At 46.6% G+C, this 25,902-nt stretch overlaps 1 protein-coding gene across 1 annotated transcript in view; it reads left to right on the forward strand.

Moving 5' to 3' along the window:
- The window catches only part of PRPF6 (pre-mRNA processing factor 6), a 214,455-nt gene that overhangs the window by 141,215 nt on the left and 47,338 nt on the right, over window positions 1–25,902 (forward strand). Inside the window, exons 15-17 of the mRNA XM_086932789.1 lie at window positions 1,975–2,094; window positions 16,377–16,553; window positions 25,206–25,339. Coding sequence (XP_086788915.1) covers window positions 1,975–2,094; window positions 16,377–16,553; window positions 25,206–25,339 — 431 coding nt within the window. The remainder of the gene's footprint in view (window positions 1–1,974; window positions 2,095–16,376; window positions 16,554–25,205; window positions 25,340–25,902) is intronic.

Raw genomic sequence — 25,902 nt, forward strand, 5'->3', positions numbered from 1 at the left:
GCGTTGAGTTAACCTTTTCCAAGATGGCGCCCGCTTTTTTCTGCATACCCCAGTCCGTTATCAGTGTTCAGTATTTTCTTCATCATAGCATACGGTCATGCGCGGTTGTTTCACGCAGTCGGCTGTACACACTGTGCGAGTTACCCGAACACGTAGGAGATAGGAACCCAGCATCTGAACCCAGGTGTTACATGTGAGGTGAGCACCCGGTTAACTGTTAAGAGGTTGTTTGATTTGGTAGATTAGTGGCTTAGGGTCGCGGAACCCAATGTTGAGCGCTTGTGTTTTGATACGTTCACAGGAAGAGGGCGAGGACCGGGTGTTCTGGAGTACCTTGTTTAAAGCAAAGCGAATAGACTGGTCAAGGTAAGAGTGAGTCCCCGAGAACTCTGATAACCAGCGGTGTCACGACACCATTGAAGCGTTTTTTTCAGTTGCAGTTTTTTTGAGTCCGTTTTTCATTTACTTCCTTACAGCATAGGACCCCCCTGTTTCATTGTGACTTCAGTGAGTTTGGTTTCTCTTTTCATTTTCACACACACTGTGGTGTAGGTGAAGGGTATTTTGAGTAGTGATGTTACCAGAACAATTTTGCAATGAATTGTACAATATTGAAGAGAGTGATGTTCTGTATAGTCTGATGAGTTTATTAATTGAGAATTATATTCAGTTCACAGGCCCCCGACGAAGAGCTCATTCTAGCTCGAAATGCATTGGGCATAAAAGACAAGTCGCCAAAGTCCAGATTTGGATCATCTTATGTTTAGATCTTGTGTTAAAATGGGACAATATTTTTGATTATTATTGTAAAATGTGATGATTTATTTCTTGTTGAAACATGTGGATAAATACATTTATTTTGAAACTTAACAAGCGTTAAAGTATTTATAAAAGCGCAGCGGTGTTCCGCAAACAGCAACAGTGCGCAGAGGTTAAGTGTTGTATACACTTAAGATAAGGTTTAATGGTGAAACTTGTCCCATTAACCAGCTACACCAATGCATTTGCCTCGTACCAACTTCATGGCCAAAAGAGGGGCATTTCTAGCGCACTCCAGGAGGTCTCTATCCTTTTCTTATTATCTCCATCCATGCTCAAAGGTAGGAATAGTTCATAGCAGGATGTTGTCCTGATTTACAGCTGATCTCGATTTTTTTAAGTTCAAATCTTTTTTATTGAGCAATAACAACAATGATAACGGCACTAAAGCATCAGTAGAATTACAATCGTATCAGAGTGATGCCGCAATCAAACATGGATCAGTACATGTAAAACAATACATACATACATACAGTAAAGGAAAAAATAAAGTATATTGAAAACAAGAAAATAAACATCAGTCCGGATCTGCAAGAAAAGATGAGATGAAAGAATAAACAAAGTAATATACCATCATTGCATTCTTACGGTTGTACACAGTTCCGTAGAGCCCTCCATCCAAATCTAGCCATTTAATACCATGCATATTTTGTCGTCCCTGCACAGTGTAACTAAGGCTGTCTAGCCCACGGGCACAGGTCAGACCCAGAACAGTACATGTAGCGGGCACCCCTCCAATTTACTAAGTCTTGACCTCATCGGTTAGCACTTCATGGTGGGTCGAAGGTGAAGGATTTTTAAGAAATCGACTGGAAGATGCTTTTTTCCCTTAGTTGTATGGACTATCTCACTGCTATTGCTGAGCTATTGAGAATGCAAGCTACAGATTAAAAGTGATTCTTCTAACAGTGTCCATGATGGGTTAAAGTTGATTGGGAAAACGAAAATAAAGGTTGGGCTTTCCAGTTTGCGTGTTATTAAAAACATGACCAAAAGCATTTTAGTGCTCATCAATGCATCCATCTGACAATAGGCAACAGTAGATACAGGTGCAAGAGGGATACATTGTTCCCCCTAAATTGCTGAGTGTGTGAAGGCAAGTGTTAAAAACTTCCATGATTAACTGTGTCTGTCACTTTGAACGTATTCCTGCAGGCCAACCCGAACAGTGAGGAGATTTGGCTGGCTGCTGTGAAATTGGAGTCTGAGAACAATGAATATGAGAGAGCCAGGAGGCTGCTGGCCAAAGCTCGGAGCAGCGCTCCAACTGCCAGGGTAAGGACACGCAAGAACGCTAAAGTGCATTAAGGGTGGGCGCAATGCATCAAGGTGAAGGCAATAATTAGGTTGCTGGCTAAGGCAGGGAAGAGTGCAGCTACTGGGAAAAGGTGTGCAGTGCTTCTGTGTTATATGCAATAGATTGGGGGTATGAGAGGATGAGTAGCCAGGATGAAAGACCGTAATTAGGCTGTTGGCCAAGGCTGGGAGGAGTGCATGTATTGGGAAAAGGTGTGCAGTGGTTCTATGTTATATGCAATAGATTGGTGTGTGAGAGTTAGGAGCCAAGACTAGGAGCAGTTTGTTAACTGGGGAGACAAGTTGGCCTAACGGCTAGGGCGGTGGACCTCGAATCTGGGAAACTGGGTTTGAGTCTTAGCAATGACGCTGAACATCCTGTGATTCTGGGCAAATCACTTAACCTCCCCATACCCAACAACAAATGAATGTGTGTCCTCATGTAACGTAACTGGTGTTAGGTAAAGCTCTCTGATTCCCGATTCGGGTCAAGTTCGCACTATATAAAAAACTACAAAAAGCTCCAAGGTCCCTAGGGCAGGGGATATGTGCTCTGCATAAAAGTTATTTTCCGCATATAGCTGTGGGAGAGTTAGGAGGCTGCTGCCCAAAGTTCAGAAGTGGTCCACCTAGCTGCAATTAGGACACTAGATTAATAAAAAGGCATGAGTGCTTTGAGGGTAAGTGGCTCTTCAAAAGAGGGTCATCACTGTATCAGATGTGAGTAATGAAGCATTTCAGGCACAGTGTATTCAGAATATGAGTCTTTTGAAAAGCCTGCACTAATGCTTGACCAGGTATTAACAGACCATTGTACAACATTAGAAATGATATAGCGTTCCCAATCTTCCAGCAAGTTTGCTTTGCATCATGTCTGCTTCATTTTATAGAGTGATCCAAGTTCCTTTGAGTAGATTCATGATAAAATAAATTGAAGGCCTATTACTGCTGTTTCTTCATGGGTGTTCAATGGTATGCATGTTCGCTGTGTTTGTATGCTGTTTACATAGAACTCATGGATTGCTCCTCCTTCCAATTCTTTTTGTTGGTGCTAAGTACATGTTTGAGGTGATTTGTGCATTTGGTAATATAAAAAATCCTTATAAATATTGATGGATGACTCCACTTTTTCTCAAATTTCTGCGTGGAGGGAGTTTACTGCCTGTTCAACAGAACATCCTCCCCAATCTCAATTTGACCATTTGAAGGGAGAGATTTCAGCACTGTGTAAGATTGCTGAACTCCCAATACCGATTTACTTCCCCAAACATTTCCACTGATGGTAAAGGAGACATGAGCCCCTGCATCTCAACACTTAATTCCTTTCTCAAGCTGGATTGGAATGAGCGGGGAGTTTGAGTGCGTACAGTTGTGATAAGGAGGAAACTATTTGTCTGCTCACATCTCAGAGCTTTGCTGCTGTTTGAAGGGGTAGGTGTCAGATTTAGTTGTTGGTTCTGAGAAGGACAGCTGGCTTACGTTGCCACTCTTTTCTACAGCCTTGAAGGGAAAGGTTGAAACCCTGGAGTGCAGTTTGGAGGCAGTTCTGTGACTGCTTCACATCCTAAAGCCTTCTGCTCTCTACTTGTTATGCCCAGGTTGTAGCATGTTCTGACAGACTTTGAATTAAGGAGCTTATCAAAGTGACAAATGTTAATGATGCATTCAGCGCCAAAGGTGTAGCACAGGCATGCCCAACTCCCTTTCATTCTGAAACAATGAATAAAAGTTTGTCCAAAAATGCATGTGCCACATAATTCAGTAAACTTGCATGCTTCTGAAAACAAATTGCCCTTTGTGGACAATGTCCGGCTTACTGCACCAGATCAGGAGTTAAAATCCATCGCAAAGCTTAGTCATTGCAGTAGGATTTTTGCAGCACCTGTGAAGGCCTTGCCCTCTTTTGCTGTGACAATCAATCGCCCAGTCATACTCATCCTGATGTATTAACCAAGGATTGAATGGAACATAAGTAATTGATGTAGGAAGCGGGCTCTTTATACAGTGGACCAAAAGGAGGTACACTGTGTAAAGAGTCTAAGCAAACCCCAGAGGAATTACAGAGTCACGAATTACACCCCAAATGCTCTCTTTAGAGTTAATGTGGGCGAGCAGTTAGACATCTCAGAGGATAGTGCTACGCATTTATTACATACACAAAGGCAGTAAGTGAGACCACACTCAATAAAGAAATCCGACACAAATTTATAAAAAATATAATACGACTTTTTATATAAGTTTAGATACTAAGATCATCGGAATAGGGTAATTACTTTTTGAGTTATGACTTTTTATAGTTTACAGAAATGGACACGGCATTTTCTGGATCGGTAATGTTATCCTTTAGAGGAAAAACATGTATTGCATTCAGGCAGTTGTCAGCGACTTAACAGGACTATTTCTCTGGGCTTAAGGTGAGTATGGGGCTAGGTCCAAGGCTACACCAACAGGTCACCTCAGGAAGCTCTGGGTTGTCCGGGTGTAGAGTTGTGTCACAGCATTGGGTGTCCCATTCACTTAAATGGGAGAACAGTCCGGTTGCAAAGAGGCTGAGACTGGGGGACTTGTTGGGGGGAATCGACAGGGGGGCTCGAACCTTGAGATACTCTGTTTGAGAAAATAGGGGTTCTGTTGCAGTACCTTCCCACTTTATGCCTTTGATTGTAGAGTACTTGGTTCCTGCTGTCCAGGTTCCCAGTACAAGTATGTTTTCCCTAAAACTGATCCGCAGTTGGCAACTTCAAGCCCCCTGTACTTCCCTAGCAAATGGTACCAGGGTGCTAAGGGCATTGGCACTGAGGAAGGTCCCCTAGGGACCCCTCATCTAGCCCTTGTGCCGACCAAAACAACAAAGTCGACATGGCACACTGTGTGCCATTCCAACTAGCACTGCCTAAGGTATAGGTAAGTCACCCCACTAGCAGGCCTTACACACCCTAAGGCAGGGTGCACCATATCTTAGGTGTGGGCATATCTGCATGAGCAGATAGGACCCTACAATATGGAGGTATTGTCCTTAATATTGGATGTGCCAGGGAAGCCATAGAGAGTACATGGGCTGGAAACTCAACAACTCGAGTTCCACAGCAGCATGATGGCTTCTCTAAACCCAGGAGTGTTTGATACCAAACTACTCCTCAAAATAAACCCACACTGATGGCAGTGTGAGATTTTTTGAAACATCTACTCAGATGGCACCACAGAGGTACCCCCTGAAAACCTACCAAACCTTGTCTGGCCACAGACTGTTTCTGGACCCCTGGGTGGGGAGCCCTGCTCTCTGGAACTAGAAACAAAGCACATCCTTGGCAGGTACGTTCCAAAGGCCTGCAGCCTTTGTAATGTATAATAAGTAACTGTGCCTACAAGGGATTTTGTTCAAACACTAAGTTAGTTTATTTCAATCTATTACTTATTGGTCAAGCCCCAACCGGTGGCTGACTATTGAGCAATCTAAACATCAATGCTTTCATTTAAAAATGTGAATAATCTATGATGAACAATTTCGCTACAGGGGTATGTACTTTTAAAAATATACACAGTTTTAATGTGAACAAATCGGGAGGGGATACAAAGGGTTATAACAAAGCACCATGAAAGAGGTTATTCAATGTTGTATTGAAAGTAAAACCTTTAAATCATAGGTGTAAACATCTATTCCAAAAAGATAGGAAATGAATCTAAAGCAGCAGGAAACAATTCCTCAATGCAAAAAAATGCTAGGGAAATAGATAAACTTGACGACGTTTCGGTCTTTGTTGGCCAGAGTCCTGGAGGAGTCAACCCACAGTGGACTCGGACTCTGGAGCGCTGGGTGACCTCGCTGGGACCGGTGGGCCACTCTGACTCAAGCCATAGGCGACAGGTGCGGTGGTAATTCCGGGCGTCAGGTTTCTTTGTCTGCAGCCGGCTCTGAGTCTTGCTTTGGAGATTCTTTTAAGCTGAGCTGCTGTTCACAGGAGATCCGTTCTTTGCGGAAGGCAGTCAGTCTGGGTTCTGGAGGTCGCTGGCTGCTGGACAATGCTACTTTTGGTACAGGATCTCTGGGAAACCGCAGATGGGCCACAACGGCTGGGGCCAAGTCAGTTCTCTGCAGTGTGCTCTGCTTGGTTTTTCCTTTCTTCCTTCTTCGTAGGTTGCGGGAATCTGCCTTCTGGGTTTAGGGCTGCGCCCTAAATACTGTATTCAGGGGGTGTTTTAGGGGTCTTGACGTCCGTAGCCAATGGGCTACTGACCTTAGAGTGACTGCACCATTGGTGTGCTAACCCCACGTAGGGAAGTGGGCACAATACCTAACACTGATTGGAGAGTGCCTGCCATCTACAAGATAGCAGGCACTGAAGAGTGGACTTTCACCTCGCCTCCACCACCTGAGGGGTGGGGTTTGCAGAGATGGGCACACCTTCTGGGCTGTTCTAATTTTTCCCACCTGTCTTCCTGCCGAAAAGGGGGTGAGACAGGAAGAGGCCTGTTATTGATAGCGGGAGACACTGGAGGTCGTGTTACAAAGGCAGCAAGGCCTTTGAAACTCCCCTGTCACAGATGCCTGTTCCTGACCTGGGGGAGGCGTGAACACCTCTGCCCAGGAAAGGCTTTGTTTCTGGGCCCAGGGAGCGAAGGCTCCCTCCCGAAGGCTACAGAAACGTATCTTGTGGTGGCAGGATTATGTTTACCAGTCAGGGAACCCACCAGAGGCTGGTCGTTTTTCAGGGGGCATCTCTAAGATGCCCTGTGAGTGCATTGTATACTAAATCACTTACAAGAACAGACTTAGACACTGTAGAGATACAGTGCCCATGCAACCGTACCCTCACCAGTGGTATAGTGCACCCAGCTAGAAGGGTGTCTTACCTATACCATAGGTAGTGTGTTGCAGGCATGGAACACAAGTATGCGTGCCATGTCTACTCTTCACTTTTCTCTGCACCAAAACACGCAGCCTGCAATGGCAGTGTGTGCGTGTTAAGGTACAGGACCTCTAAGGGTGGCACAATATGTGCTGCAGCCTTTGGAGGCCTTCTCTATTCACAGTGCCCTTGGTACCTTTTATAAGGGACTTACATGTGGCCAGAGAGGTGCCAATTTTGAGTACTAATGTACAGTTTTGGGAAAGAACACAGGCCCTGGGAACCTGATTAGCAGGGATCCATGGCACATCAAGACAAAGTGCATCATACATCTGGCAAAAAGTGTGTGCGGGCGGGGGGTTACTGCAACAGAATCCCAGCGTCCTACACCTGGGCTTGATCAAACTCAGCAAGCAACTTCTGGAGTTGTGCTGTGGTTGGTTTAGTCCCAGTTGCAATTTAACAAGCCTTACAGAGGTCCTTTAACTGTTTCAAACTAAGTTGCAGGTAAGGAGTTAGGTTGAGTTCTTCGACTCTCTCTTCTGAGTTTAACATGTTTAATGTAGTTAGTTCCTTTTTTAGACTTTTAAGGCCTAACTATTAGTATACGTTTTTAAATCTCTACTACAGTATGGACTTGGGGCTTATCACAAGTCCCTAACAGTTCACAGTAATCCCAAAATGCTCTATTTGTGGTAGTGTGATTGAGCAGCCTTAGGCTTAACAGAGGAAAGTGTTAGGCACTTGTTGCATACACAGGATCAATAAATGAAACACACACCCAGTAAGGAAATCTGACACCAATTTCGAAAACTAACATGGACTTTTATATTAATTTAGACACCAAGATCTATGAGAGAATATAAGTACTTTTCAAGTTAGCGATTTACAAAGAAAAAACACAGAAGATATAGCTGCCAGGTTTCAGGCATAAGCCTCGAACATTGTAATGCTGTTCTATGGGCGAAACATACACGCATTGGGGTAATTGCAATTGAGTTAAAAGGATGTTTTTCTGGACCTAATGTAAATAGGGGCCAAGGTCCTTAGAACCACCAGCAGTTTTTTTTTGCCTAGCTTAGTGGGTCCGGGTGCAGAGGTGCTGCTCGCAAGGGTAGCCTCGAACGCCACAGCTGAAGTCTGTGGAGAAAATGGTCAGCAGATCGGTGAACTAGACATTGCGATAGGTGGCTTGAAAGGAGATGCTGGATGGTTGGTGAAGTTTGACAGTCTTTTGAGGCTTTTGGAGGATGGACAGCTGCAGGACAAGTCGGGTCTTTGCAATTGTCGGCGCCAAGCCCTGCCTGCTTGCTCCTGTCCCAAGGCCATTGTATTGTATTGTATTGTAGCATACTTGTATAGCGCAGCCTGTCACCACCAAGGGCATCCTGGCGCTTTGACCCATGATCCAGCGAAAAACAGTAGCTCAGCCTATCCTGGGAAAGAGATGGGTTTTCAGAGCCTTTCTAAAGGCTAGGAGATCTTCAAGGCTTCTCAAGGATATTGGCAGAGAGTTCCAAAGTTTGGCCGCCGCTACTCTGAACGAGCGGCCACCCATTCTCACTCTCTGGAAGCGCGGAACTATCAGTAGCCTGGACGATGAGGAGCGTAAGGCTCGAGGTGGACAATACCAGTCAAACATTCGCCGCAAAGGAATAGGGCCCAGGCCATGAATAGCCCTGAACACAATACAAGCTGCTTTGTAGCGTACCCGCAGATGGACCGGCAGCCAATGAAGTTCTCGCAGCGCTGCCGTAGAAGAACTATGATAAGGGCGAGAGAGGGCGAGTTTGGCAGCGATGTTCTGCACCCTTTGCAGCTTGCCCAGTAGTGTTACCGGGGCCTCCAGAAGCAGTGCGTTACAGTAGTCAAGTCGACTTAGGATGGTACAACGCACTACTTCTGGCCTGGCTTGCTCAGGGAGAAGGGGTAAGACCTTACGCAGCATACGAATCAGCATCATACATGTAGAGGTGGTCTTATTTACATGTAGATCTAGCTGCAGGTTGGGCCCAAAAATAACACCCAGATTGCGCGCAGATTGTGCGGCTGACACCGTCTCAGAAAAGGACGGAGGCCAAAAATCAGCCGGCAGATCGCGAGGAATTCGATCTGTGGAGCAGTGTAAAACCTCCGTCTTGGTTCCGTTGAACTGTAATGAGTTCAGACGGAGCCATTCTGCTGTCGCCTGCATGCACCGGTGGAAAGTCTCCAATGTGACTGCATCCTGACCCTCCAAAGAAAAGACCAGCTGGGTATCATCCGCATAATTAAATGCGGAGATACCAAAGGATTTAATGAGCTGGACTAGAGGGCGGAGGTAGATATTGAAGAGTATGGGGCTGATGGCTGAGCCCTGGGGTACGCCTTGTCCCACTCTCCGCTCCTCTGAACTGAAGGGGGGTAGCGAAACCCTTTGCTGACGGCAGTCTAGATAGGAGATTAACCAATCCCTGGCTCTGTCTTTGACCCCGCATTCTTCCAGCCTAGAGATCAAGGTGGGATGACTGACCGTGTCGAACGCGGCCAACATGTCGAGCAGCACCAAAAATGCTGCCCGACCACTGTCGACTCGCGCCCGCAGGTTGTCTAGCACGGTCACCAGCGCAGATTCCGTCCCATGCGCTGGGCGAAAACCAAATTGCATCTCATCCAACCAGGTGTTCCCTTCTACAAAGCCGGACAGAGTGCGGGTGACCAATTTTTCCATGATTTTCACTGGAAAAGGGAGCAGGGAAATCGGCCGGTAGTTGGATAGACACGCAGGGTCGAGCGTAGGTTTTTTTAAAAGTGGAGATACCACTGCCTTCTTCCAGCAACTCGGTACAATGCCTGTCTCAAATGACTGGCAGCAGATGGCATGCAAGGGCTGGAAGAGATCCTCTTGAAACACCTTCCAAAGTTTTGGGGGAAGAGGATCCAGAGGCGAACCAGAAGAAACCGTAAGGGCAAATCTCCGAACTCCTTCAGAGAGGGAAGGGGAAAGCAACTCAGCTGGGGTCGACTGGCTTCACTCGCCGGAGCTCCCGAGCTGAGAGCCAGATCCAAAGAAGGAGGATAGGGATTGCTCTGCTGGGGTCGACTGGCCACCGACGCCGGAGCTCCCAAGCAGAGAGTTGGGACCAGAGGAGAAGGAGAGAAACTGCTCAGCTGGGGTCGACTGGCCACAATCGCCGGAGCTCCCAGACAGTGAGCCGGATCCAAAGAGGGAAGGGAGGAGCTACTCAACTGGGGTCGACTGGCCACACTCGCCGGAGCTCCCAAGCAGAGCGCCGGATCCAGAGTTGGAAAGGAGAAGCTACTCGGTTGGGGTCGACTGGCCGCAGTCGCCGGAGCTCCCAGGCCGAGAGCCTGATCCAAGAGGGGGGAAGGAGAGCTACTCAGCTGGGGTCGACTGGCTTCCGTCGCCGGAGCTCCCAAGTTGGGGGGTTGCTCGTCTTGTCGGAGTCGACTAGAGGACGTGGCCGGAGCTTCCTGACAGAGGTGAGTAACCCTCTGCAGGGGTCGACTGGCCACCTCTTCCGGAGCTCCCTCCTCAGTGGTGGGAATCCGTGGATCCTGCAGACCTGTTAAGATTTTACGGATTTTTTCCTCAAAAGCATCCGCAAGTGAGTCACAGAGAGCTTGCGATGAAGGGACAGCACTAGCCACACACGTGGGGTGGGCAAGGTCCTTAACGATTTTAAAGAGGGCCTGTGCCTTATTTGGGGCCTGATTCAGAGTAACTTCAAGAAAGGTCGCTTTCGCCGTCTTGATTTGAGCTTTGTATTTTTGCATGGCCGACCTAAATGCAATTTTATCAGAGTCTAGATACTGTCTCCTCCAGACCCTTTCTGCGCGTCTACAGTCGAGTTTAAGCTGGCGTAGTTCACTCGTGTACCAAGGGCTGGCACGGTTCACCCTTCCTCGAGACTTCCGAAGGGGTGCCAACTTATCCAGTGTACTCGATATGGACTGGCAGAAAAGATTATAACTTTCTTCGGCAGTGTTGCCAAGCTTGAAATCCTCACCTAGAATGTTCGGCAGTGGGGAGGTTTTGAGTATTCGGGACCAAGGTCTCTCTAGCTTAGCTAGGGGTAATCCAGCCTTTCGCGAAGTAGAGTCCTCCAGGCGAAGGGAAAACCTAATCAAAGAGTGATCCGTCCAAAACTGGCACTTGATGTCAACTAATGCAGCCCACTGAGGGTCCGCGAACACCAAGTCCAGAATATGGCCTTTCCGATGCGTGGAGGCGTTCACCAGCTGTTCTAAGTTGATGTCTATACAAGCTTGGCTGAGGGAAAAGAAAGCATTATCCAACGAACTGCCTGCCCACAAATTAAAATCTCCAAGAATCAATAGCTTGGAGTGCGAGCTAGCAAGTTCGTAAATCAAATCAATAAGAGAAGATATGGAAGGTGCCGGTCCCGGGGGGCGATAGCAGAGAACACCCGAGCAGCAAATCAGCTCCTGCTGTTTAACTGTAAAGCCCATCAATTCAAATCCCGGTACCTCTCGAATCTTTAATTGGGAGAGGGTAAGCGAGTCCCTATAGATGTATCCAATTCCCCCTCCTCGATTAAGAGGGCGCGGAGAGTGGCTGATTTTGTATCCTAAGGGGCAAGCTAAGCCCAGCTCGACCTCACAGTCCTCCCGAGTCCACGTTTCCGTGAGAAAGAGGACATCGAGCTGTTCAGAATCGATGAGGAAGGCTATTTCCGTGTGGTGCTTGCAGAGGGATCTGACATTAAGCAAGCCACAGGAGATGGGCCTAGAGGTTGGAGGGCTGACCTGGTCCTGACCAGGTCTGAGTCTAAGTAGCTCAGACCGAGTATAAGCTATACGGTTTAGACCGGAGGGGCCAGAGACAGCGGCCCTCAGCGCGTCCGTTGCGCGAACGGGCGCAAACGGGCTTACCTCTGGCGCACCTCCGGCGCCCCTACGGCGCCCCCGCTGCGCACCGTCGCTGCGCACTTGTCTAGCGGCCATCTTAAATGGCCGGCAGGGTGTCGCGTGGGTCCTGGCAGGGCGAGTGTCTCTCCCTCACCTAAGATGGCGCTCAGAGTGGAAGGACTTCTCCCCACTCCAAAATGGCGCTCGAAACCGGCGCGATGGTCCTGCAGTGCCCCCGAGTCCCTTCTGTCCCACAAAATGTGGGTATGTGATGGTTATAGTGCGGGTGAGAGCTCCCTTATTTCCCCCTAAGCGGTACTAATAGTTAAAAGCGCGTAGCGCTCGGCGCAGTAAAATAAAACGAAGCTTTGTGCAATTTAAAAGTTACAGGCAGGAAAGTTACAAGCAAGAGGAGCGTTAAGCGTGCAGCGCTAGAGCAGCGTTAGCACTGAATTAGAGTCAGACTGAACGAGGTAGGAGGTCCTACTTTTATTACCTCCTCCTCCAATGCGTGGGTCCTGGCAGGGCGAGTGTCTCTCCCTCACCTAAGATGGCGCTCAGAGTGGAAGGACTTCTCCCCACTCCAAAATGGCGCTCGAACCGGCGCGATGGTCCTGCAGTGCCCCCGAGTCCCTTCTGTCCCACAAAATGTGGGTATGTGATGGTTATAGTGCGGGTGAGAGCTCCCTTATTTCCCCCTAAGCGGTACTAATAGTTAAAAGCGCGTAGCCATAGCTTGTCCAGGGTTCTTGCGTTCTTAAGCTCTTCTTTGTCCTTCTTATTTAGGTATGTGAATCTGAGTTCTTGTTGTCAGGTGCCACCTAAATACTGAATTTCGGGACCTTAAGGTGAGTGGAGAGTAGTAGTCAATGAGCTACTTACCCTTGGGGTCACTACACCTTCTATATGACCACTTACTGAGGGGAGTGGGTATAACCCTGTCCCAGAGTTCCTATTTCCACCAAAAACAAAATGGTGGAACCCTTCTTTCATGGGTGTGGCTAGCCTGGTAGTGCAAAATGCCTACTTGCATAGGTAATTTCTCCCCCCTGTCCTGGTGCCAAACGGCCTGTGGGCAAGGCTGGGGGCATATCCCAGGTCTGGGGGAAAACAGTTTCGCATATCAAAGGTGGCAGAGGCTTTGAAGCCCCTGGCCTTGGTATGCAAATTCATTAGCCATCCTACTGGAGGAGGTGTGAACACCTTCCTCCAGAGCAGGCATTGTTTCTGGCCTCAGGGAGCATGTGCTCTCATCTCCAGGGGTCAGAAACTCATCTGTGGTAGAGGGCTGGTCGATACCAGTCAGCCAGCACACTAGAGGACTAGTAGGTTTTCAGAGGGCACCTCTAAGGTGCCCTTTGGGTGCACAGGGTCAAGGCTGATTTGCATATGGCCATGTCTGAACTGGGGTGGTGTGGAGTGCAAAAAAACGATGGATTTAGGCCCAGATCTCTGTACTGGGGTGAATGTATGACATTGTTCTGCATTCTGTCCATCAACTGTTGTTTTTGCATTTGTCACCCCGAGCGGATGGGTATGCTCAGACGTGAGTCCCATGCTCTCCACACCACTGGAGTCAAGCTATCCTGGCTGAAGACGGCTGAGAGCCAGAAACCGGTCCTAGGATGCTTGATTTCGGTCCAGGAAAGACATGGCTTGGCAGTTCGGGCTGGACTGTTCCCATGAGGCACAGGGTCAAGGCTGATTTGCATATGGCCATGTCTGAACTGGGGTGGTGTGGAGTGCAAACAGACAATGGATTTAGGACCAGATCTCTGTACTGGGGTGAATGTATGACATTGTTCTGCATTGTGTCCATCAACTGTTGTCTTTGCATTTGTCACCCCGAGTGGGATGGGTATGCTCAGACGTGAGTCCCATGCTCTCCACATAACTGGAGTCAAGCTATCCTGGCTGAAGACGGCTGATAGCCAGAATCCGGTCCTAATATGCTTGATTCCGGTCCAGGAAAGACATGGCTTGGCAGTTCGGGCTGGACTGTTCCCATGAGGCACAGGGTCAAGGCTGATTTGCATATAGCCATGTCCTAGGATGCTTGATTTCGGTCCAGGAAAGACATGGCTTGGCAGTTCGGGCTGGACTGTTCCCATGAGGCACAGGGTCAAGGCTGATTTGCATATGGCCATGTCTGAACTGGGGTGGTGTGGAGTGCAAAAAAACGATGGATTTAGGCCCAGATCTCTGTACTTGGGTGAATGTATGACATTGTTCTGCATTCTGTCCATCAACTATTGTTTTTGCCCTTTGGGTGCGTGTCATAATATATCTTGTAATGGTAACGGTACAGATTTATTAAGACAAGGTGTTTGATACCTGGGGGTGACTATGGCATAAAGGGGCACGTTCCTAAACCGGTCAATAAAGTTTTGCAAGAAGTATGACAAAACAAGAATTGCCAAAAGGCTGGCGACTAACATCAGGCCCATTGGTGTTATCAATGCTTGCCTAACATGGTGATTGTTGTTTACAAACTCCTCTCAATTCACAGTCAGAAAAAGAAAAGTAATTGAATTATGTGACAATCTTGCTGGGGCACAGGGATGGTGAAATGGAAAGGGTGTACAATTTAATTTCTTTATATCACACAGCAAAATGTAAATACCAGTAAATAAACTACACACATTCAGGACTTTGGAATGCAGAAATGAAACACATTCTTTTTTTGGGCAATTCTGAGGTGTGATGGAAACAAAGACTTTAATAGGATCACCATAAATGATGATAAATATCCACTGAAAGCCGATTCCCACCCATTATCCTTTATGTGCATTGTAATTAATTTTTTTAAGTTAAACTGCATGTCTGTGCATATTTAGTGGCCAATTCAATTCAAAATGTTCTGTCTATAAATGACAGTGTACAACTGCACCATAGTTTAGTTGCATAAAATCGCCAGCCTTCTGTGTATTAAAGCTATTAGGGTCAGGAAAGTTTGTCGTTCTAAACATTAGGTTGTTTTTCTAAAACGTTTGGGAAACACTGGTGTAGAGCATTGTAAGTTTCTGGCTAACAACGCCATGCTTTATTTTGACCCATAATCAGTGTTCAATCAGTGGGAAAACAAAATCCTATTGAAGTAAACAATAATCTTACTATTTTACTCAAGTAAATATGATGCAATTAACACCTTCGCTGCTGATGACGAGCTCAGCTCGTCATCAGCCACGGTGGTCGTGTGCGGATGACGAGCTGAGCTCGTCATGTAACGCGGCTTTTAGAAAAAAGCCGCACAGCGCAAAAATAACCGCCGCAGCGATGCGGTTAATGGATTGTAGAATAATGCACAATTTTCAAATTTGGAAACGTTACAAATATGTTTAATTGTACTCTGTGTGCAGTATTTTTAAGACAGTTTGGTTTGTGTTTCATACCTAAAAAGTACCTTAATCTTATAAAAAGATTCCTACATCACAAAATACACCTTTTTGGGGCCTTGCTTTCCTCAGCCCTAGTCAAACATACCCAACTGGTGTTCTGCCTATGTCCGACCTTAAACACTGCCCAAACTTTGCATTTTCGTCTTCTGTAAACACACTTCGATTACTAGTGCTCTATTATAAATTTCACTGAGACATGTATCCCCTCCACAAATCTGTGTCCTTCGTCACAATTGCCCTAAATACAGCCCCATTCCCGGCATCCTTCCTCCCCATCACCGCTAAGCACACACCTGTTCCTTGCAACCTCTCTCTCACACTACCCAGAAATATCACTTGGCATATGTGCAGCACAAATATGTCCACTGGCTTGACGTTTTAGGCAGTTCAGTTCTTTCAACACAGACTGGGGTTATATTTTGTTTGCAGAGATGTACAGTCCGTGGAACGATTGCTGTATCTCTCTTAGAAGAATGTGCCATCAATTTAAGAAAGAAAAAAAATGTCTGCTGTACATGCACTTTGCCCAGCACATGTTGGTCTCTCTTGGGTGGAAGAAATGCTGTTTTGAATTTTGATCGGCAGTTAGTTACCTATTTGTTTTCCTGTAATTGATGGGTTGTCTAATGAAGAGAGCTTAGTCGTCTGGTGATCGCTTCTTCTATTAAGTGAAATGTTTTGACTTTTGGTAATTGCTGACATGTGTAGATCTGGTTTATTTAAATAATGCTTCTCCGCCATTATAGTGAGTAAAGGTGTGGTGACTAGCTCCTCTGCAAACATGAACAGTTGACACAATTGCTTCTTTTGTAGTGTGTGGAGTTGTCACACATGGTAGGAGCTATTACAAACACTGTTTTAGTCCTCAAACGTTGTGATAACGTAACGAATACTGGGTGTTGTAGTCTTGTTTTGCATCCATTAAGCCAGTTAGACTAACACACCTGAAATCAGTACTTCCTAGGTGAAAAGTTCAGGAATGGAGAACGTCCGGTATAGACCTGGAGTTAGGTGGTCACGCTAGGAGGAACATATCCATCATTGTGGAAAGTTGTGTGTAGTTGTTTCCTTTGCATTGTGGAGAGATGTGATATCAGATCATAGATTTCTCTACTACATATAATCTGTGCTTTCTTTTCTGCAGGTATTTATGAAGTCAGTGAAGTTGGAGTGGGTGCTGGGAAATATTGATGCTGCCCAGGATCTATGCGAGGAAGCGCTGAAGCACTATGAGGACTTCCCCAAGCTCTGGATGATGAAGGGGCAGATCGAAGAGCAGGGCCAACAGATGGAGAAAGCCCGCGATGCCTACAATCAGGGAGTACGTAAACAGAGTGTTAGTGTATCTATTTTCTGGAGGTTGGCTTGAAAGTGAGAAAACAAAATCCACCCGTAGTTTTGATTGAAAGCCATCCATGGCGGTATATGAGATTTTGGTTTGCGGAAGAGTGCGTAAAATGTCTCTTTAGAAACAACCATTATACCCTTTTCATTAATACGAACAAGTTGCCGTCAAATTCGTCATCATAGGATCTTCACTGGCATTCATGGACACCCAATAGCTTAGTCTGTGTGTGGCATCCTGGATAACTTTACATTTAAATTTGACATTTATATGTCTGTTTTATTTAGGACAGCTAGTTAAACCTTAAACTTAGACACTGCAGAGGCAGAAGTCTCCACAATTATTTAGAACTTCATTTGTAAAATAAAGTAATTCATTCAAGTTGACAGATGATGATATATCTTTCCTGCTAGAAACTGTGCACTGCTTTATATTCACCTTCAGACAGCATGTACAGTCCAAAAAACGCCAGGGTGCCTTCAACTTAATCATGATCCACGTTCAAGTGTAAGGGATTTATCAGCTCAAAACGATGTGGCAGGAAGAAATGGTACTGTCCTCTCTTCTGTATTTGGAAATGTTTGATTTACATTTCTCTTCCATTAAGCCCAGTTGGGAACTATTACCACCTGTAAAAAGTGTCCTTGTCAAACTTCTTTTTTCACTGTCAGAAGACAAGATTTTGTGAAAGCCTTTTGAAAGGATTTTCTTCTGATCAGATAGCCTACTCCTCTTGAAATTTAAATGCTGGATTACTGTTGAATCTTCTGTTTGAACCTGTGTGCAAAGTCACATTGCAGCATTTTTCTTGCAACATTGCTTCCCTAGTTGGCATTGTCTTTTTATCCAGTGTTCCAATGAGCCTAATTAACAATTCAATAAGAGTAAGGTTGGTATTTATCTTTTCTTTTCTTCTTAGCCTAAACTGTGTCTTTGGGCGTTTACCGTGCACAGACCATGACATCGGAGTCAAATGATGTGCTATTTGTGATGCCAGATTACTGTAACAGTATCAGCAGACTGCACTGGCAAAGACAAAATGTCTAAAAGGAGAAGCCAATTGGCTGCTCTTTTTGAAAGCTATATTGCTTGCCTTTCCCCTTTATTTAACTTTTTCAGATTATAAAAAGAGCATTATCTAAATCTGAAGGGTTCCACATCTCCATTGGCAGTTTTTATATTTCAATTGGCTTCATTAAAAGAGAGCAGAAAATCTGCCTTTATATAGATATTTGTGGTTTAAAAAAAAAGTATTTGACTCTTGTAAAGTGTTCCAAGGTCCTGTACATTGGTGAAGCTACTCTGTGCTCATGAATTTAGTAAAGAGTCATATAATTAAATAGGCTTACAAGTAACTTATCCATTAAATACTGGTGTTCAGGCCTTCACCTTGTTTCTAAATGGTGATATTGACGGTTAAGCAATGTGTTTTCACATGGAAAGAAAGTTCCCAGGTTTATATATTTTGAAAAATTGGGTGAGCCAAGTTTAGAACTCTGGTCCTCGGGTTTTATAGTTGACAGTGTAGCCATTAGCCTGCATCTTTCCAAATGAATACTAGAGCGCACACAGTTGCTTGCAGTTATCACATCAGTCAGAGTAAGTGAAAAATGAACTTATAGGGCGGAAATAAAGGCAAGTATATGTTTAATACTCTTTTTGGTACTTTTTTATTCACCATGAGCATGTTTTCCTATCACAGAGGCTCAGACTAGACTTCAGTGGCGTGCTGCAGGCAAAATATTTTGTCACTCGGGTCTCAGTCTGTGCAAGTTCTGTGAAATCAGTGAACACAGTTTTATCATTTCTCCAGTCTATCAATACAATGATGTCTAGTAATTGAGAGCTTTCTGATACAGTAAACTCTATGATGAATTAGGGAACATAACATGTAGTTTTGCAGCGTGAATCTTTCTGGATTCACTATGCTGTGCATTATTTCGCGGTCTTGTGGTTGGGTCCAGATTCGTAGTCTTTTCTTTCTTTCTTTTTTTTTTTTTAGCCCAGGTGGGCGTCGACATCCCACCCTTGGTGTATTTCCGGTGACGTCGGCACGCTTCCCGCGGAAGCTCCCACTCCTGGGCGCCATCTTCAGATTCTTTTTTCCGCGGTTGGTTCTGGATCGTTCCAGAGAGGGCTCCAGACATTTTTGGAGAAATAAGAAGAAAAATACGCACTTTTTGCAAGAAAAGAGATTGAGAAGACTACAGGAGACTACATCATCGAAGAGGACGACGAAGGAGAAGAAGAACTTCAAGAACTTCGACGTCCATCGGAGAATGCAAGCTCAGGGGGCCACCTGAAAGCATGAGATGGACAACACTCCTTTCAAATTCTTCCGTAACTGCCACCACAAGTACGCGCAGAAGGACCAGCACCCGGTCTGCAACCTTTGCCTGCCGGTTGACCACGAGAGCGAGGACTGCAACGCCTGCTCCGCCTTCACGCCGAAGAGTCTTCGAGTGGGAGAGAGACAGACGATAGCCAACGCGACCATGCAGGGCAAGGGACAGCCTCCGTCCCTTCGAGACCTAGGGCTATCTTCAGACAAGGAGGACAACGCCGCCGAACACGACGGCTACACGGTCGTAGAGACTGATATTACCAAGACTCCAAAGAAGGTAGGAGACTCTACGGCCCCTAAGGCACCGAGAGACCCCGAGTCTCGAAAAATTGAGGGCAAAACCTCGAAAGCGCCGACGCCGAAAACTTCGGCGTCTGCAGCTACACCAAGGCACAGCGGATCCTCTGAGAAGGACTCCCAGGCGCCGAGAGCTGGAGAACAGCAGAAGACGTCGAAAATCGCCCCCGAATAGGAGCGTTCGACGCCGAGGGAAAAAGCCACGAAGGGCGCTTCAGCGCCAACGAAGGACCCGAAAGCCAGAACCTTCGACGACGAAAGTTGGCTCGGCGCCAAAAAGAGCGGCCGATCCATTCGACGCAGACCACGCGGCCGAAATGGAGAAAAAGAAAAGACGCCTCGAGGCCGAGATGGAAAACATCCTGCAGCGGAAAAAAGATTTCGACGCCAGGATGAAGGAATACACCATCCCGAGGAAACCTAGGCTACAGGTGGTCGAGGAAACGGAGGAGGAGAACTACGACGTCGAAGGACAGTCGGTGGGCGTCGAGACCTTCGACGACCAAGAAGAGGAGAAGGCCTCCTACTACGAAGATGGAGACGACGACCGCAGGACACTCCTCGGGTCTGCATCCTCGGAGACTCAGGAAATAGATTGGCAGGACGTCGACACCGAGAGCCCAGAGGAAGCCGTCGACACGTATCCCTCGAGGCCCTCGCCCGATGACATCGGGGTCTACAACACAGTCATCAGGAATGCAGCTGCAGTTTTCAAAGTAAAACTCGACGAAGAAAAGCAGAAAGCAGACATACTTCTCGAGACACACAAACAAGGAGCCAGTTCCTGCCCATGCTCGACAGTGTCATGGCACAGGGAAAAGAGGCTTTCAAAGAACCAGCTACATGCAAAGCCGTCAATCCCAGGACGGAGAAAAAGTATAAACATTCCTCCAAGGACCCACCCTACATTCAGGGATCGGTTTCAGCAGACTCCATCATCGCAGCCACGGCAAGAAAGAGGGCCAAAGTGCCTACCACTTCTGGGCCACCTCCAGACAAAGAAAGCAAGAGGATGGACCTGGTGGGGAGAAGAATTGAACGGAATGCCGCAATGCACTGGCGCATGGCGAATTCCAATGCACTGCTCAACAGGCACCAATACCAGATCCTGGAAGAGATGGGCGAGGTAGTAAAGAACATGCCACAGGAATTCAAGCAAAGAGCTGAAAACCTTGTCGAAGAGGCGAAGAATGTAGCCAATTCTTCCCTCAAGACTGCCCTGGACGGAGCAGACACCTCCAGAAGGCTCATGATGATGGGCATCACGGAGAGAAGACAAGCCTGGCTCAGAATTTCGGGCTTCAAGCCAGAAGTGCAGCTCAGCATCCTCAACACACCGTTCAATGGAGGAACGCTGTTCGGGGCCCCAGTTGACGAGAAACTCAGCCAACTGAAGAAGGATAACGAGACTGCAAGATCCATGGGGGCATTGCAGTTCAGGGGTACTAAAAGGGGCACCCCGTCACAAAGACCTAACTGGAGGGGAGGAAACCAGCCAGGAACATCACACCAGGCGTTCCAACAAGCCCACCAAGCAGACACCCAGACACAGCAGGGGCAGCAAAAACAGCCCTGGCAGTACCAACCAAGAGGCTAGTCCTTTCGCGGGAGAGGGAATGGACGTGGACATAATAAGAGATGGGGCAGCAGCCCGCCTCTAAGTGACCAAATAAAACTCCATGTGCCCACCCGAGAAAAAACTCCCAGGGTGGAGCACAAACACATCGGACAGGAGTTACGCGAACTAGACACCTCCGTACATGTAAGACCAGTGGGAGGAAGACTGAAACACTTCTTCGGGGAGTGGAAGAGTATAACATCAGACAAATGGGTACTCAACATCATACAGTACGGGTACTGCATAGAGTTGGAAGGAAAGCCAACGGACAGGAAACCAAAAAGAAGGCCACTAGCAAGGAAAGACCTAGAGCTCCTTCGGGTGGAAGCAAGGGAGCTCCTGCAATAACAAGACATAGAACCAGTACCTTACAGGGAAAGGAATAAGGGTGTATACTCCACATACTTCCTGGTACCAAAGGTGGACGAAACTATGAGACCCATCCTGGACCTAAGATTCTTAAACAAGTTCGTAAGAACGCAAAGGTTCAAGATGGCCTCCCTACAAGAGGTACTTCCTCAATTGCAAGGCGGGGACTTCATGGTCACCATAGACCTAAAAGATGCCTACCTGCACATCCCAATGGACAGGGGCCACAAACACCTCCTCAGATTCATCATCGGAGAAGACCACTACCAGTTCACAACCCTGGCATTCGGACTCAAATCGGCACCATGGATTTTCGCAAAGTGCCTCGCAACAGTCGCAGCACACCTACGAAGGGAAGGGATACACGTGTACCCTTATCTGGACCACTGGCTGATCAAAGCAAGCTCATACAAAACGTGCAAGCAGCACGCACGGAGAGTGACCAGCACACTGATGAACCTAGGATTCTCCATCCACTGGGGAAAATCCTCCTTGGAACCAGAACAAATAAAAATCTTCCTGGGAGCACAGATCGACACCTTACAGTGCAAGGTGTTCCCCAGCGAGAAGAGAACAATAGCGCTCGTGAGGGAGACGCAGCTCTACCAGAAGGGGCAAGTTAGGACAGTGAGGACAGCGAGCAAAATCACGGGCATGATGGCATCATGCATACACCTAGTGCCAAACGTACGCTCCACATGAGACCTTTACAGGAATGGCTACAGGAGCAATGGTCACAAGCTACAGGTCGTTGAGAGGATCTAGTGGTTGTAACGCACGCAGTGCAGAAAGAGATGGCATGGTGGAACATGGGGAACATAACAAGGGGGAAGCCTCTGACGCAACCAACGCCAACAGTGACCATTATCACAGAGGCGTCCCAGAGGGGATGGGGCGCGTCCCAGAGGGGATGGGGCGCTCACATGGAGAAACTCAAAGTAAGAGGCTTGTGGACACCAGCAGATGCGGTCAGACACCTCAATTACCTGGAGTTGAAGACAGTTTTCCTAGCCATAAAGGCCTTCCAAACAAAACTGTACAACCAGAGAGTGTTGATCCAGACCGACAACACAACAGCAATGTTTTACATCAACAAGCAGGGGGGGACACAATCAGCCCCGCTTTCGAAATTAGCGCAGGAGATATGGAGATGGGCCATCCCACTCAAGATAGACCTGCTAGCCATACATCTACCAGGAAAGGACAATGTAGAAGCAGACTGGCTCAGCAGACAGACATCGGCATCCCACGAGTGGGAACTCAATGCACAAAAGACGAGAAGGCTCCTCGACAGGTGGGGGACACCGTCGGTAGACCTATTTGCAACACGCCAGAATGCAAAATGTCAAAACTTCGCATCCAGGCAGCCCGGGGAGGGCTCCCTGGGGAATGTCCTATGGATAGACTGGTCCAGGACATTTGCTTACTCTTTTCCCCCGATACTGCTGATACACAAGGTACTCAGCAAGTGCAGAGCGAGCAACATGACCCTGATACTGGTCGCGCCACAGTGGGCCAGGTAGACACGGTACTCGCAGATCATGGAGATGACACAGAGTGCACCCCACAGATGCGGGAGAAGAAAAGACCTACTCTCCATGCAAAACGGAGAAGTGCAGCACCGGGAGCCAGAGAGCCTGAGCCTCGTAGCGTGGCTCCTGAGGACATAGAGTTTGCGCATTTGAAACTGCCAGAAAGCACCCTAAGGGTACTTCGGGAGGCACGAAGACCCAGCGCACGGAAGTGCTATGTAGTGAAATGGAAGAGATTTACACTGTGGTGCAGGAGGAAAAAGCTACACAATAAAATGAAAAAGGACTCAATAGTGCTAAAGTACCTCACGCACCTGCTCGAAAAAAATCTGAGCTCCTCCTCACTGAGGGTTCACTTGGCAGCGATAGTCGCTAACACGAGAGGAGAAGCGTGCAAGAGTTTCTTCACGTCACAGGTTGTTAAGAGATTCCTGGAGGGAGCAAAGAGGATCGCATCGCCAAAGAAGGTGCCACCACCTCCATGGAACCTTAACCTAGTCCTACCGGAACTCATGAAGGAACCTTTCAAACCAATTCACAAGGCCTCCCTAGAAATGCTGCCCATGAAAACAGCTTTCCTCGTAGCAATCACTTCAGTTTCATGGGGAAACCAGTAAGTAAAGGAACAATTGTGCGATGGATCGCCCAAACAATACAGTTCTGCCACAAGCAGGCTGGGCAGGAACTAACAGAGGGGAAACGTGCCCACTCTACCAGAAAAAAGGAGCTACAATAGCTTTCCTAGCTAACACACCAATTCAGGACATGCCTGGCGGCAACATGGGCTTCAGTGCACACGTTCACGAAGCACTACTGTGTGGATATACAGATGAACAAGGAAGCACAAGTCGGACAAAGGGTGCTTCAACCCATATTCAATAACCAACGCTCATCTTCCACCCAGACGCCACAAACATGAGAAACTGCTACAAAATCTATGCACAGAATAGTGAATCCAGAAAGATTCACGCTGCAAAACGAATAGTTCTTACCTGTCAGTGTAGTTTTGCAGCTTGATGATCTTTCTGGATTCACTAGCGAACCCACCCACCTCCGCCAGAAAGATGAGGCTGGAGAGAAAAGGTGGTTGAAACAAAAACAATACTTGGAAAAGAAGCCTTAAAGCGGTGAAAAAACTTAGTTGCACATTGCCATAATTTCGGTAACAAAACGAACACGAGAAAAAAGAATCCAAAGATGGCGCCCAGGAGTGGGAGCTTCAGCGGGAAGCGTCCCGACGTCACCGGAAATACACCACGGGTGGGACGTCGACGCCCACCTGGGCTACAAAAAAAAAAAATGAAAGAAAAGACTACGAATCCGGACCCAACCACAAGACGGCAGAATAATGCACAGCATAGTGAATCCAGAAAGATCATCAAGCTGCAAAACTACACCGACAGGTAAGAAACTATTCGTTATTCTCTCAACCACTCACGATATCCAAATTCTTATCATCCGTATCCCCAACTGAGATACTTAATCACCTAGAAAAGAAAGTGTCATAACCAGGTGGCCTCTCTGTTACTAGATGCTTTGTAGCCTAGTTACTGAAGTAGCGTATTTTCACTGTGTACTGATTTGTTCTCAATTTTCTTGTTAAGCCAGTTCTGTTGATCAAACTTAAGAGTGCTTTGATATCCAAATAAGGATTATATGGTCAATTAAGTTCAGCCCTGCTGTGTTGCTAGGTTCCGCTCCTGAAGTAGATCTTTCATGTTGGACCATTGCTTGAAGAGGATCTAGTCAGATAGTACAGGGTGGTTAGACAGTCTACAATACGCTGAAATCCCAAGGCTTACATCCTTGAAAAAGTGATAGTGATTGAGCTAGTACAATGTATAATCTTGTCTGAACTAATCTCCATAATTTCTAATTGTCTAGAAGGGCCCAAACATCCTAGAGAGCCTTCGCCAGCTTGGAAATCTAGAGCTGTGTATACTTGTCAGGCAGTGAATACATACACATTATTATAGCCCTTCCGCCAGTCTCTAATCATGAATTAGGTAAACCTCAAAAACCCAGATCCTGATTGCAAGAACAACTCATTGTGACTTTTCAGTGTTGGTGACAGTGTGATGCAGGTGTGTATTTGAAGTTTTTTAAAGTGACAAAGCAGAAGCACCATTTGCTTAACACAGAAATCTTTATTTGTGTCATAAACAAAATACCAAAATAAAAAGAATGCCTTTAAATTCCAGTAACATTAAAAATTGGTTACTGTGGGCGCTTCTTAATGTTCTTGGAAAGCAAGTCAGGACTCGGTTGTAGTCTTGACATTTTTCTTATGGGTGCTGTTTCAGTACACAAGGTACTAATTGTTTGCCAGCTTGTTTTACAGCACCATACTTTCTAGGAAGCAGGAACCATGTACTATGAGGTACCTGTTAAGATGGTATTGGGTATTCTGGTGTAAATCTTGAACAGGTTCAATATATATTCTGATCGTGATTTACATTTTCTTGCAGCTGAAGAAGTGCCCTCACTCGACCCCTCTCTGGCTGCTGATGTCTAGGTTAGAGGAGAAGGTTGGCCAGTTGACGAGGGCTAGAGCCATCTTGGAGAAGTCTCGGCTAAAGAACCCTAAAAATGCAGAACTCTGGTGAGTCCGTATGACTGACTTGCTTGAAAACCTAGAGTGCAACAATCATTAAGATGGCCTTTCACAGTGCATGCTGTGCAGTGTGGTCAATGTAAAAAGCCCCACTCTCAGGGTAAATTGAAGCCCTTGTACTTGTCTGTGTTAAAGAGATGCTTTGTGTAAATCGGAACCTTTTTGACATGGTTAGCACATGTGTAGCTTTCCAGCAGTGTATCTTTCACATGATTGAATTGCTGAAATCTACGACCCAGTTGGTAGGCTGAGACTCCCCAGATAATATGTATAACAGTCAACAGTACTAGCATGTGTCTAGGCAAAAAATACTGTGTTTATGAGTCCTCATTGTAAACTATCCAAACATAACCAGCTAGGTGAATGTGCTCTGCACTCCATTTACTGTAGTTCCCCATAGTCCTGATTTCTGTTTCGTTTATTTTTTGGTTCACAGAACATTGAAATTTGTCGATGCTGACCCAGCTAAATAGAATACAGTTCTCTCTTTTTCTTTTGTAAATGATCCCCATTAGCATTGCTTGTACTGACTGTACCCCTATCACATGGAC

This window comes from Lissotriton vulgaris, chromosome 7, assembly GCF_964263255.1.
Source record: "Lissotriton vulgaris chromosome 7, aLisVul1.2, whole genome shotgun sequence".
Taxonomy (NCBI): Eukaryota; Metazoa; Chordata; class Amphibia; order Caudata; family Salamandridae; genus Lissotriton; species Lissotriton vulgaris.